Source organism: Carlito syrichta, unplaced genomic scaffold (assembly GCF_000164805.1).
Source record: "Carlito syrichta isolate Samal-C Ts95f unplaced genomic scaffold, Tarsius_syrichta-2.0.1 Scaffold288411, whole genome shotgun sequence".
NCBI classification, from domain to species: domain Eukaryota; kingdom Metazoa; phylum Chordata; class Mammalia; order Primates; family Tarsiidae; genus Carlito; species Carlito syrichta.
The window spans coordinates 87659-102314 of record NW_007232507.1 but is presented as its reverse complement, the minus strand read 5'-3'; the positions used below and the strand labels follow the sequence as shown (position 1 = coordinate 102314).

At 41.6% G+C, this 14656-nt stretch overlaps 1 protein-coding gene across 1 annotated transcript in view; it reads right to left on the bottom strand.

Moving 5' to 3' along the window:
- The window catches only part of CUNH7orf31 (chromosome unknown C7orf31 homolog), a 48516-nt gene that overhangs the window by 17852 nt on the left and 16008 nt on the right, over window positions 1-14656 (bottom strand). Inside the window, exons 4-6 of the mRNA XM_008053724.1 lie at window positions 9521-9592; window positions 6503-6532; window positions 2585-2766 (exon numbers count right to left, since the gene is read on the bottom strand). Of these exons, the coding sequence (XP_008051915.1) occupies window positions 2585-2766; window positions 6503-6532; window positions 9521-9592 (284 nt within the window). The remainder of the gene's footprint in view (window positions 1-2584; window positions 2767-6502; window positions 6533-9520; window positions 9593-14656) is intronic.

The following is a 14656-nucleotide window of genomic DNA, read 5'->3' as shown; positions in this document are numbered from 1 at the left end:
CCAGACTGGAGTGCAGTGGCCGCTCCCGGCCACTGCAGCCTCAACCTGCTGGGCTCCGGCGATCCTTCCACCTCAGCCTTCCGAGTAGCCAGAATTACAGGTGCGCGCTACCACGCCAAGCTGATTTTTGGTTTGTTGTAGAGATGAGGTCTCGCCAAGTTGCCCAGGCGGGTCTTGAACCCACGGGCTCAGGCAATCCACTCACCTCAGCCTCCCAAGGCGTGGGATTACAGGTTGAGCCACCGAGCCCAGCTTGGATATATCTTTCTATAAGGGTTATTAAGGTATACCTATTTTTAAGAGTCTCCTAAGAATGTCTGAATGGTTAGAGAGAAGTAGATGCTTTGAAGAGCAGGATATTCAGGCAACTTGTTATCTTCAACTGCACCGAAATGTATGACTTCAACACATACTTCTATGATTTCTTGCTAACTATATGCACTTCATATAATTTCAGGAATTATTTAATTCAGGATTGAAACAAAGAAATATACTTTGACAATTTACCTAACAATGTCATAAAATTCCAATTGTTTAGGTATCATACCTTTCTTTGTTTTTAGAGATGGGGTCTTGCTATCACTGTGTTGCCTAGGCTGCTCTTGAACTCATGGGCTCAAGTGATCCTACCACCTCAACCTCCTGAGTAGCTGGAATTACAGGTTCATGCTGCTGTGCCAAGCTACAGGTATCATATCTGGCAATCCTTTTGCACAGCAACCTCTCTCTCCACTTCCCCAATATAGCTAAGCATGGCCCTTAACACTAAACAGTCACCACACTTGATACAGCTTTCCCTACCTCTTACCAATGCTGCCTGATCAGAGAGGCAATGGAAAATTTCAGCATGTGCGCACATCTTGGCATCATAATATGCTAGCAGGTAATACAAATAATAACTTAACATTTGTGTCTGTTATCTATGAAGTAGGTACTAATATTCCCATTTTGCAGGCTGGAAAGTAGAGCAGGGAAGTTAAGAAACTTTGCAAATGCAAAGTTCCACTCTCTTAAACACTCTTGTATGCTCTCTCTCAAAATGTTACTGTCTGCTAATAAGGCACTGAGGTTGGAACTGATGATGGTGGCGGTATTCTTGTATGCTCTCTCTCAAAATGTTACTGTCTGCTAATAAACTGAGTTGGAACTGATGATGGTGCCGATTTTGGCCAGATATTCATGTGCAGAAGAATTGCATTGTGGGACAATTCTCGAGTCTTACCTACTTCACCTAAATGCATTCACACAACTTTTTTTTTCTTTTTTTAGTTAGAGTCTCACCTCTGTTGCCCAGGCATGATCACTGCAGCCTCAACCTCTTGGGCTCAAGCAGTCCTTCTGCCTCAGCCTCCCAAGTAGCTGGGACTACTGGTACATGCCACCACACCCAGCTAACTTTTTAATTTTTTGTAGCGACCAAGTCTTTCTTTAATGCCCAGGCTAGTCTTGAACTCCTGAGCTTAAGTAATCCTTCTGCCTCAGCCTCCCAAAGTGCTGGGATTACAGGTGTGAGTCACCGTGCCCAGCCTGCATTCAGCAAATATTTTCCTTTGCCTACCAGGTAACTTTTCTGTCACCTTCAGTTACCCTCCCTTTAGTAGCTTCAGTTTTTCTCCAGAAGTCTCCTCTGTTTTCACACATGTGTAGCAAAGACTGAGGTGTCTGGTGTTGGGGAGACTTGATGACTGGCTAGGGGATTGCCATCCTTTCATGTAAAACACATCCATGAAGACTCCAAGGTCTGAGGCAGGGAGAATATGTTCCAGGCTGTTATGAGGAACTAACAAACTACTCTCATTACTTTCTGAGTCTTATTTCAGTGGGAATCTTTGAATCTGATCATTGCTGATGCACCCATGTCCAGACCCTAATGGCTAAACTAAATATTGTCCCTTGTGCTGATCACCTGGGCTAGAATGAAATTTTTAAAAGTGAAACCATGGCTGGATGTGGTGGCTCATGCCTGTAATCCCAGCACTTTGGGAGGCTTAGGCAGGAGGATTGATTGAGCCCAGAAGTTCAAGACCATACTGGACAACACAGTGCGACCTTACCTCTACAAAAAAATTAGCTGGGAGTGGTGGAGTTCATCTTTAGTCCTAGCTACATGGGAGGCTGAGGCAGAAGGATCGCCTGAGCCCAGGAGCTCAAGGCTGCAGTGGGCCATGATTGTGCCACTGCACTACAGCCTGGGTGACAGAGTGAGACCCTTACTCAAAAAAAAAAAAAGAAAAACCATAAGAGAGAAGAAAGGAAACAAAAGTGGAAAATACAGGTAGAATAAAAACAATCAACTCTACAAAGTTTTGTTTTCTGCTTCTAACATCAGAAGCTGTGCAGAGTAGAAAACTGGAAGCATCTGTGGAGAGTCTGACTTAGCTGGTCTGTGGTGGGTCCCAGCTACAGTTATACTGTATGATATTACTATAGTTAATTAAGTGCAGCCACAGTTGAGAACAACTTTCTTATCGAGTCACACGTTTGTGAGCAGAATCCTTTGTGCTTCCTGCTTTCTTTAGTTTTATTAGTGAATAAACTCCAACAAGAAGAATGAATACAGTTCTGATTCCAAATCACATTTTACCTCTTGTCTTCAAAACTCTTGTGTCATAAGGGTTGGTTGGCACAGTGGGAGGGAAGGGCTGGCAGTTGTGGGCTCTGACGCCCGTGTAGAGATCCTCAGGCGATGTAAAGGTCGGGAACATGGCGCCGCGAGAGATGTGGGTGTGGAAGGGGTGTTCAATGGGGTATGGCGAGCACGTCTCCCTAGGAGTTATTGTGTAAGAAAATAAAAAAAACAGAAGAGAAAACAGGAGTGAAAAACCAATCACCAAATATTTATTGGGACCTTTTTTTTTTGGAAGAAGCTGTTCTAATTCCTGGGGATGTGACACAGAGCCAGACAGAGTCCCTATGCTCATAGAGTTGGCATCCTGGTGTAATGCATACCACAAAGCCGAACATTTTCTTAATTTTGTTAGACAAAACTAAATTTAATTTTTAAATCATGCCTAATTCTTTATCAGTGAATAACTTTTATAATTGGTACAATAACATAAAGCAGGAGATAAATGAATTATGTGTTTTTAGAATTGTATAGTAAGAATTTCTGGTTGCTTTTAACTCCTGCTTCTTATTTTAAGAGGATCCCAGTACTTTATTTTATGGAATCATTTTGGGCATTCAGCTTCAGTAATGCAAAGGGATCTCTAACCATCCTGGGCTGAACTTTGAACCCAGGCCATCTGCTTCTTTAAGCAATCAACCACAAAATATATTGCCTGCTTATGTACACAGTACTGTCTTTTTGTTTTTTGTTTTTAGATTAGAAAATATAGTTTATTTAAAAACTAAGTTAGAAACAGAGAATGAGAGAGAGAGAAAGAGAGAGAGAGAGGGCCTGGACATAGCTCAAAGAGCACATGGCCACACCATAGCTTAGCAAGGCAATGGCCCACAGTACTGTTGCAAAATCACAAAGCAAAAAATAGCTAGTACACTGAAGGAAACAATTAACAAGTTAAAAAGACCACAAGGATATAATTTTCCTATCATCTGGAGAACTGGCAGAGGTTAAAATTAAATACAAAACAAAACATGTGGGAGCTGTCTAAACTAGAAGAAAATTGAGATTAGGAAATCTGCAGGATAGAGAAATGTTATCCATAATAAGAAAACTAAGTAGAAGAAAGCAAGACCTGTGTTACGGGTAGAATTGTATCTCTCCCCCCACCTCCCAATCCATATGTTGAAGTCATAACATCCAGGACATTCCTAATACTACATATTGTGACTTTATGTGGAAATAGGGTCATTATAGATATATTAGTTAGAATGGAGTTACTCCATACTGGTGTAGGGTGGATCCCTATTCCAATATGACTGGTATCCTCAGAAAAAAGGGAAATTTGGAACAAACACTTAAGGAGAATGCCACATGAAGATAAAAACAGATCAGAGTAACACATCTACAAGCCAAGGAATGCCAGAAATTGCCAGAAAAGCCCCAGAAGCCTAAACCCAGCAAGTTGAGGCTGCGGTGGCCGTGATAGAGTGGGTGACAGAGTGAGACTTCAACTCAAAAAACAAGCCAAAAAACCCCCAAAACCCCCAAATTCCAGAAAACCTAGACCTTAATTTTAATAGCCTTTTCAGTAGGTCTTTGCCTTAACTGAAACAGAATTTCAGTAGGTCTTTGCCTTAACTGAAACAGAATTTTAAGTGTTAGTTTAATATTTTTAGTTAAGATTGATAGGGAATTTCAGTAGCACAGAGAACACGCAGTGCTCAGATGTTGGTTTCTTTTTTCTTTTTTGAGTCGGAGTCTCACTCTGGCGCCCAGGCTGGAGTGCAGTGGCACAATCACAGCTCAATTCAGCCTTGACCTCCTGGGCTCAGGTGATCCCTTGACTCAGCTTACAGAGTAGCTGGGACTACAAGCACGTGCCACATGCCTGGCTAATTTTTTTCACTATTTTTTTGTAGAGATGAGGTCTTGCTATTTTACCTCGGCTGGTCTCGAACTCCTGGGCTCAAGTGATCCTCCCACCTCAGCCTTCCCAAGTGCTGGGATTAAAGGCATAAGCCACTGTATCTAGCCAGGTCTTGGTTTCTAATACCAGTCTCTGACAAGAGGAACCGGGGTTTCTTGGAGTTATGACTGATTTTAGGAGTGGGGAAGGAAATATCCAAGATAAGGCTAGAGTATCTTATAGTGCCAGAAAGTAAAGAAATGCTAAGAGAACCCTCCCAAACCCCATAATGATGGGGAAATGTCAAAGAAATATAGGAGTGAATTAAAAGAGCTCCTCATGGCTTATTTGAGTAACAAAATAGGGTGGTACTGGATTACTACCTAAGTACAAGGGCAAAAGAGACTTCTAAAATCCCATACTGGCATAAATAAGTGATTGAATAATTATTCAGTGGAGCAGAATAGAGAAATCTCCTACATAGGAGAATACCAAATAATTACGTAGGCACTGGGGCATCCCATGAGACATCTGACTAATAATCCTCCATATTATCAGGGTCATCACAACAAGGAAAGCCTGAGAAACTGTCATAGCCAAGAGAAGCCTAAGGAGACATGAAGGCTAAATGTAGTGTGGTATCTTGATGAGATCCTGGAGCAGAAAAAGGGGAAAGCTGAACAAAGTATAGACTTCAGTTAATACTAACGCATCAATATTGGTTCATTAACTGATAAAGGTGTCATATAAATGAAAGATGTTAATACTAGTGGAAACTGGGTGTGGAGAATTTAGGAACTCTATCTTTCCTATAATTCTATAATCTAAAACCATATTAAAATCAAAAGTTTACTTTATTTTATGTGATTTTATTTTATTTTTGAATTGGAGTCTCACTCTGTCACCTAGGCTGGAGTGCAGTAGTGTGCTTATGGCCACCATAGCCTCGACCTGCTGTGCTCAGGTGATCCTTTCGTCTCAGTCTCCCAACTAGCTGGAACTACAGGCAAGTGCCACCATGCCCAGCTTTAAAAAAAAATTTTTTTATTTACTGTAGAGATGAGGTCTCACCAAGTTGCCCAGGCTGGTCTTGATCCTGTGGGCTCAGGCAATCCTCTCACCTTGACCTCTCAAAGTGCTGGGATTATGGGCGTGAGCCACCACACCTGGCCAAAAGTTTATTTTAAAAAAGACTTGCAGGGGATATAATTGGAGATAAATCAAAATAATGTTACCTTGTACTTGTACCAGCCTTTTGTTCCAACTGTTAAAAAATAGCTTTTGGTCATTGCTTTACTAGACTCTTGTGTGGTCATGTGCTCTCTGAGTTATGGCTGTCACCATGTTTCCTGGCTGTGGCCCCCTCTCCTCCCTTGGGGAGGTGAATCATCTCTTTTTCTCTCTCTCTTATCTATCTCTTTATTTATTTATTTTTGAGTCAGCGTCTCACTCTGTTGCCCAGGCTGGAGTGCAGTGGCACGCTCATGGCCGCAGCCTCAACCTGCTGGGCTCAGGTGATCGATTCTGCCTCAGCCTTCCAAGTAGCTGGAACCACAGGCATGTGCCACCATGCCTGGCTAATTTTTTTATTTATTGTAGAGATGAGGTCTCGCCATGTTGCTCAGGCTGGTCTCAAACCCTTGAGCTCAGGCAATCCTCTTACCTTCACCTCCCAAAGTGCTGGGATTACAGGCTTGAGCCACAGCACATGGCCTCTTTCTCTCTCGCTCTAATTTACTTTATTTTTTATTTTTATTTTTTTTTTAGTTGGAGTCTCACTCTGTCGCCCAGACTGGAGTGCAGGGGCTGCATCTGGCCACCGCAACCTCGACCCGCTGGGCTCCGGCAATCCTTCCACCTCAGCTTTCCGAGTAGCCGTAATTTACTTTAAATAAACTATATTTTACAATCAAAAAAAAAAAATAGCTTTCATGAAAAGTCTCACTTGTTCTTATGCTTGTCTAAGATGTATGGAATAGCAACATATTTTTTTCTTGATTATAACAAGGAAGGAAAAGTTGTATACTTACCCTACTGTTGAATTAGGTGGTTTGGGTAACCTAGAATAAAAAAAAGAAAGCAAGTCCCAGTGTACATTAAGGGCTTTTTAAGGCTTGTATTCTTATCAGAGACTTGATTAAGAATAACGATATACCTCATGTTCAAACTATGGTGTCATTAAGATAATATTCCTGATTAACTTTCCGGATCCCTGAATATTGATGAGCCAGACAGACATGACCTTTGCATATTTCAGTTGTCTGTTGATTAATTTCCATTCCACATAGTATAACTTCAGTTCTGCTCGCTACTCTTCTACATTTCTTATTTGCGGTGAATGTATAGGGCTGACCACTTCTAGTCACAAAAGAGCTCTAGTTTTTCCTGACCTTTACTCTCATAATCAGGCAGCAAAGTACTCGAGGGAGCCTGACATCACACAAGTGGTGCAATTGCGTGACCTAAAATGACCCAAGGGTGGCATCATTGGAGAGGATCTGCAAGTACCACGTGTGCATTCTTCCTTTACCCAGGGTTGCTGATCTTTCGTAATAAATGCTACCCAGTTGACAGAGGGAGGATAGGACAAAACTAGCCACATTCCTGGAGGTGTGCCTTTTCTGAACCAGTTCATTCTGAGGTTGTATACTTACTAATGAGTCTGAACCCTGCTTGCCAAGAAATAATACTATAGCCCTGGAAAACAGTCCACTAAACAGGGCTAGTTAACCTCCTACATTTGATTCCAACAGTTAGTTTTAGCCCATGCAAATAAGACTGAAAGATTTCAGGCATGAGAAATGAACAGAATGTTATCCATTTGATAATAAGATCTGTAAAATTGAATACACGATTTAATTTTGTAGATGTTCCTCCATGCTAGAAGATAGATATTCACTATACAGTAGTATGTGACTCATATACTTTTATTATCCTATAATGTATTATAAGCACACAATTCATATGAACCATAAAAGTTTATCTGCATCTTTACTTGGACTCTCAATTTGTGGGCATGGAACTAAAAAAGGCATATTGTTGAGTTGGAGAAATGGGATGGGGATGAACAGGGAAATGATGAGTCTATGAATCCAAGGAATCTGAAGTCTCTAGATGGACTATTATATAGAAAACATTAAGTTGGATCTAAGTTGTTCTCAAGTGACAAATTCTGCTATAGTATTGATAAGTATGTATCTAAAATGGATTTGATTGAAAATGGAAAAAAATTAAAAATATAAAAGAAATTTTTGTAAAAAGTCAAAATTTGAAAGAATAAAATGAAGGTAATAAATACTCAGAGACACCACCTCCCTGACCCAAAGCAGTCCTTTAGTTGTATCCACATCTACTGTGCAAAATTCACTGATCCCAGAGGGATAAACCCAGTCACAAATTTTGTCTTTTTGGCTCCCTCTAGTGGCTAAACTCTATATTAACGTCTAACCTATAAACAACTACCAAAGATACAGAAGTGATAGTTTCATTGTTACTTCAGTGCTGTCAGCGTTTTATTTTTTTCTGAAAATAAAAATGTATGTTTTTGTAATATGCATGACAAACTTTCAAAGGATAAAAAATAATATATTGAAAAACAATATCTTTAAGCAAAGGGTAAATTAACAACTATTCCTTATCCAATAAATAAATAAACAAATAAATAAAATAAGGCTGGGCACAGTGGCTCATGCCTGTAATCCCATCACTTTGGGATGCTGAGCTGGGAGAATTGCTTGAGCCCAGGAGTTCAAGACCAGCCTAGGCAACACAAGGAAACGTCATCTCTACCAAAAATTCCCCCTCAAAAAAAAAAAAAAAAAAAAAAATTAACTGGGTAAAATGATGTGCACCTGTAGTCCCAGCTACTTGGGAGGCTGAGGTGAAAGGATCGACTGAGCACAGGAATTCAAGGCTGTGGTGATCTGTGCCACTACACTCCAGCCTGGGCAACAGAATGAGACAAAGACTCAAAAATAAATAATAAGAAAGATACTTAAGGAGTAATTTTATTGAGAGTTGTTTGAAGATGATCATGAGAAATCTCTTTTCTCATAAAATTCTTATTAAAAATTTGTTACCGGGCACAGTGGCTACCGCCTATAACCCCAGCACTTTGGAAAGCAGAGATTGCCTGAGTCCACAGGTTCGAGACCAGCCTGAGCAACACGGTGAGACCTCATCTCTACAATAAATCAAAAAATTAGCTGGACATGGTGGCGCACACCTGTGGTTCCAGCTACTTGGAAGGCTGAGGCGGAAGGATCAATAGCCTGAGCCCAGTAGTTTGAAGCTGTGGTGGCTGTGAGTGTGCCACTGCACTCCAGCCTGGGCAACAGAGACTCTGACTCAAAAAAATAAAAAATAAAAAAAAAATGGTTGCAGGCCACTGTGGCATTTTCTGTGACTCTTTTAAAAAATGTAACAGGCTTAGTGGCTCAGCCTGTAATCCCGCGCCTTTGGGAGGCTGAGGTGAGTGGGTTGCCTGAGCCCGCGGGTTTGAGACCCGCTTGGGCGACTTGACGAGCTCTCATCTCTACAATAAATCAAAAAATCAGCCGGGCGTGGTAGCGCATGCCTGTAATTCCGGCTACTCGGAAGGCTGAGGCGGAAGGATCGCGGGAGCCCAGCAGGTCGAGGCTGCGGTGGCCGGGAGCGGCCACTGCACTCCAGTCTGGGCGACAGAGTGAGATTCCAACTCAAGAAAAAAAGAAAAAAAAAGAAATGTAACAGACTCTTATTAGATTAAGTCAAAGGCAGGGAAATGGACCAAAATGATCTGTAAAAATCCCTTCAAACAATACTATTCATTATCTTCTATTTTTTTCTTTATTTGCTTAAATGCTAAAAACTATTAGTTTTCGGTTTATTTACTTTTTTTGGTTTGGTCTTGATTTCTAGTGTTAACGAGCTCTGCTAATAAAAGGAAAAATTTGCTTTTCTAAAAGTTCCCGTTTTGGGGCAATTAAGTTTATCATTGGCTTATTTCCACTTAAAAGTGTTTTTTTTTTTTTTTATCCTATGTAAAACAAAACAAAAAACAGACTTACAAAGAATCATTTTCATAGATGTCACTTTTTTTGTTCTCTGTCAAATAATAGAATTGTTCAATAGGAAGCTTTCTGAAAAGAAAGAAAAGATCAGATTGAGCATATTTTTAAATTAATACAGTGTAATGATGAGGTAGTAAAAGACAGATTAGTACAATCTTATATATACACAGTAATTCAGTATAGGAAAAGGTGGCGTTTTAAATGAGTGGAAAAGAATTTCCAATACAGAAAAAAAAATCACTATCCATTTGGAAAATAACCCATCTCTATTTCATGTTGTTGAGAAAGATAATTTCAGATGGGTTACAAATCTAAAGAATTGGGGGAAAAGACTATAAAAATATTGAAAGAGCCGGGCATGATGGTTCACACCTGTAATCCCAGCACTTTGGGAGGTGGAGGTAAGATTACTGCCTGAGTCCAGGATTTGGCGACCAACCTGGGCAACCTGGTAAGACCTCGTCTCTATGATAAATAATAATAATAATAAAATAACAGTAGTTCCAGCTACTTGGAAGATTGAGGCAGAAAGATCATGTGAGCCCAGCAGGCCAAGGCTACAGTGGCTGGGAGTATGCCACTCCACTCCAACCTGGGTGACAGAGTGAGACTCTTTAAAAAAAAAAAAAAAAAAAAAAAATATATATATATATATATATATGTAGTGTACAAATAGATTTTTTTCTTTGGTGGTAGAGAGGACCTTTAAAATAAGATTTTTCTTTTAAAAGTCAAAAGGTGCTGAGTGCGTTGGCTCAAGCATGTAATCCTACCACTTTGGGAGGCTGAGGAGAGAGGATTGCCTGAGCTAAGGGGTTCTAGACCAGTCTGGGCAACTTGGTGAGACCGTGTCTCTACAATAAATCAAGAAATAAGCCGGGCGTGGTGACGCACGCCTGCAGTTCCAGCTACCTGGAAGGCTGAGGTGGAAGGAGCACCCGAACCCAGCAGGTTGAGGCTGCAGTAGCCATGAGTGTGCCCAGCCTGGCTGACAGAGTGAGACTCTGACTAAAAAAAAAAAGTCAAAAGCTGTTGGGTGCAGTGGCTCAGCCTGTAATCCCAGCACTTTGGGAGGCTGAGGAGAGAGGATTACCTGAGCTCAGGGATTCGCGACCAGTTTAAGCAACATGGCGAGACCTTGTCTTTACCATAAATTAAAAAATCAGCAGGACAGCCGGGCTCGGTGGCTCAGCCTGTAATCCCGCGCCTTTGGGAGGCTGAGGTGAGTGGATTGCCTGAGCCCGCGGGTTCGAGACCCGCCTGGGTAGCGAGACCTCATCTCTACAATAAATAAAAAAATCAGCCGGGCGTGGTAGGGCGTGCCTGTAATTCCGGCTACTTGTAAGGCTGAGGCGGAAGGATCGCCGGAGCCCAGCAGGTGAGGCTGCGGTGGCCGGGAGTGGCCACTGCACTCCCGTCCGGGCGACAGAGTGAGACTCCAACTCAAAAAATAAATAAATAAAAAATAAAAATAATAAATAAATAAATAAATAAAAATCAGCGGGATATGTTGGCACATGCCTATAGCTCCAGCTACTTGGAAGGCTGAGGCGGAAGGATTGCCTGAGTTCAGCAGATTGAGGCTGCAGTGGCTGTGAGTGTTGTGCCACTGTACTCCAGCTTGGGTGACAGAGTGAGACTCCAGTTAAAACAAAACAGGTAAAAAACTGAAAGGAAATTCGATAATATCAAATTACAAGCTTCTATATGGCAAAGGATACCATAAAAATCTCCAATAAAAGTTGGAAGAAATATTTGCAAAGATAACACATAAAGGACTGATATCCAAAACATAAGGAACCAACAAAAATCTATAAGTAAAATACAAACAATAAAAATGGGCAATGAATAAATGCAGGAAAAGAAATGTCAATGGCCGTACATAAAAGATAAATATAAGAAAAAGTACTCCACCTAACTAGTAACCAGAGAAATACACTCTTACAGCCATGATACCCTTTATATTCATTAGATGGTCAAAATTATACAGTCTGGGAATATCATACAGATAGCTGAGGGTGCGAGGGAATGGATACTTTTAGATGCTACCATGAGAATATAAATCATTCAGGCTACATCTACTAAAATTAAAAATATTCATATACTGTGACCCATTTAGGATTTGCCCTAGAAAAACATTTATTCATGAGCCCAAGGAGTCCTGTACAAGGATGTTCATGACAGTATAGTTAAAGTTAAAAGAGAGAGAGAGAGAGAGAGAGAGAGAGAGAAAAGGAACAATATGTGTATGGCCAGTAATCTATGATGCATCCATATTGTGGAGCACTACGAGGAATTAAAAAGAATGGTGCAGCTCTGTATTTATCTGTATTTATTGCCATAGGACAATTTCTAGATTGTAGAGAGAAGAAAATCCCACGTTGCTTAATACTACATGTCAAATGATTCCTCACAACAAAATGACACCAGGTATTTTCAAAGGGCACATGTGTAATTGTGTAAATACACAGCAAAAGGTGAGGAAAGAGACATGCCAAAGGGTACCAGTGTTTCTTTCTAGGGAGGCAAGTGGGATTGCAGGCTGGTGGTCCAAAGAGAATGGACCTTGCCTGTAATGTTTTCATCCAGGTTGTGTTCCACTGTCACTTCTGGCTGCCCAGTGCCTTCTGAATGCCCAGCCATGTTTTTATAGCGAGTGTACTGTGAACTTCATCACCAGAGTCCAAGAAACTTGCTGGTCCAGCCTGTGAATTCCCTGGGGTGTAGGGGCTATTTGTACCCTACAAAAACACTCACCAAGAGAACCCCACAATTGAGATGTTCTTAGTAATCAGGTAGATAAGGTGACCAACTCTGTGGACGTTGGCCAGGTTTTTTCCAATCACTCCTGGGCTTGCTCAGTGGTTTTATAATGTTATCTTGGGGGCTGTGCAGAAGCAGAAGCTGTTATATATGAACATGAATTTCTTTTCACCAAAACTCACCTGGCTATTGTCACATTTGAGTCTGCCAGCAGAAGTGACCAATTCCTGGGTATACTAGTCACCACCTGGTGGTAGGCTGATTTCACTGGACCCCTTCCATCATGAAAGAGTTAATTTATCCTAAGACTAGACATGTCTTCAAAATATGCATTTCCCTTCCCTTCTCACCACGCTTCTGCCAGTAACACCATGGGCGGACTTGTTGCATGTCTTACTGCCACGCTATCTTAAACAATATTCCTGTTGACTAAGGAACTCAATTGATCACAGAAGAAATTGGGCAATGATTGGCAGAAATCAAAGGATTCACCGATTAGAGTGGCCTACTGAAGATTCATTTATGGGTGAATGTTGTCCTGAAGAGTGCAAGACAGGCTCGAACCAGTGACCAGTAAATAGATGCCCTCCTAGCTAGAATCATGGTCTAAATACCAAAGGATGGAAGGGGAGTGGTGCCTCTCACTACTGACTAGCTATTACATTTGAGGATATTTTACTTTCTCCCCAGCCACCTTGAGCTGTGCTGGTTTAGAGGTCAAGGGAGGAATGCTTTCATCAGGGGCTGCAACAGTGGTTCTATTGCATTGGAAGCTGAACTGATGATGATGTAGGGTTCCTGACTCTGGTTACAACAAGCAAGAAGGATCTACCTAGCAGGCTGGGATGACTGATCTGGAGTATCAGGGGCCAGGGAATGGCTGCTATACAGTGATGGGGAAAGGAGCATTTCTGGGACCTGAGGAATCTTTTGGACACCTAGTATTGTCTCCAGTGGCATAAAGTTACTGGAATACTGTAGTGGCTTTCCACGGGCAGAGCCACCAAGAGTTTAGATTTCTCAGGAACATAGTTTTGGGTTGTTCTACCAAATAATTCCTACTAGCTTGGGTACTGGCTGAGGAGAAGGGAGCCTGGAATAGACAGTGGAGGAAGGAAATTATGACACCAACGTTGCCTCATGACCAGTTGCAGAAATGAGACTCATGGTCACTTATGTTTTCTTCCTTGTGGTGTCTTGCACATTTCATACATATTAACTACTTTTTTCCCCCTTATTATTTCATGTAGGTTGTGTTGGCAATGGTTAACTGAAATTAAAATACAGAGAGGTGTAGACTATCAGAACAAGATTGCAGCTGAACTAGGGAAAGTGAACACTTGGTGCTGGGTGCAAGAACTCATGAGACTTTGGGTCACCTCTTTTGGGGAAGTCAATGCCTTTTCATCTGTGTGAAAAACACATGGTATTTCCTTCCACTGAAGCAGCAATTCTCAAACTTTCCTGCATATTGGAATTACCTAAGGGATCTGGTTAAAAATGCTGATCCTGTTCAGTAAATCTGGGCAGAGGCTGAGACTCTGCAACCACCATCTCCTGGGTGACATACAGGCTGCTGGTCCGTGGGCCACACCTTGCATAGAGAAGCGTGAAAATTATTGCTGCCGCTGTTGTGCAGGAATACAGGTGACTGGCACCCGTGCCTATCTAAGATCTTTACAATGCCCTCTCTACATTTTGCTAGCCTCCCACATTTGGAACATTCTACTTGCTCCGATGAAATCCAGAAATCTACCTCCCTAGCAGCTAGGGTGCAAATGTGCCTGTGTTCTGCCGGTCATCCACATCTGTGTGAGACTGTGATTTGACTGTGAGTTGCCTGAGAACACAGGCTTCATGTGGGCACCCACATTGTTAAGGAGGTGGCAGCAGAGAGGTCCAGCATTAACAGAGACTCTTCCTCCTGATGAGCCAGTCCTGAGAGTGAGGCTGCCCACTGTTCCTGGAAGCTGAGCAATCCGCCTGTTTCTCCAGCCCTCCCACAGATTTAAGAGATAATCCATATCTCTACATTTGGGATATCAGTCTTCCTTCTTATGAATAACTATGCTTTAGAGCCATAATTTTTTTCTTTTTCTTTTTTCAGAGGTGGTCTCTCATTATGTTGCCCAGGCTGCCTTAGACTTCTCGGCTTAAGCAATCATCCTGCCTCAGCCTTTTGAGTGGTTGGATTACAGGTGTGTGCCGCCATGTCCAGCCCACTTTTTTCTTTTTATTGCTTTAACGTCCTTATTTTTCCCTCTGCATTTTCTGTGATTTATTGTCTTTGTACTATCAAGTCAATTTTTAGTCACTCCTATTTCTGGCTTCTTTGTCTTTCTTTATATGTAAGAGTGCTTTGGTGATGCT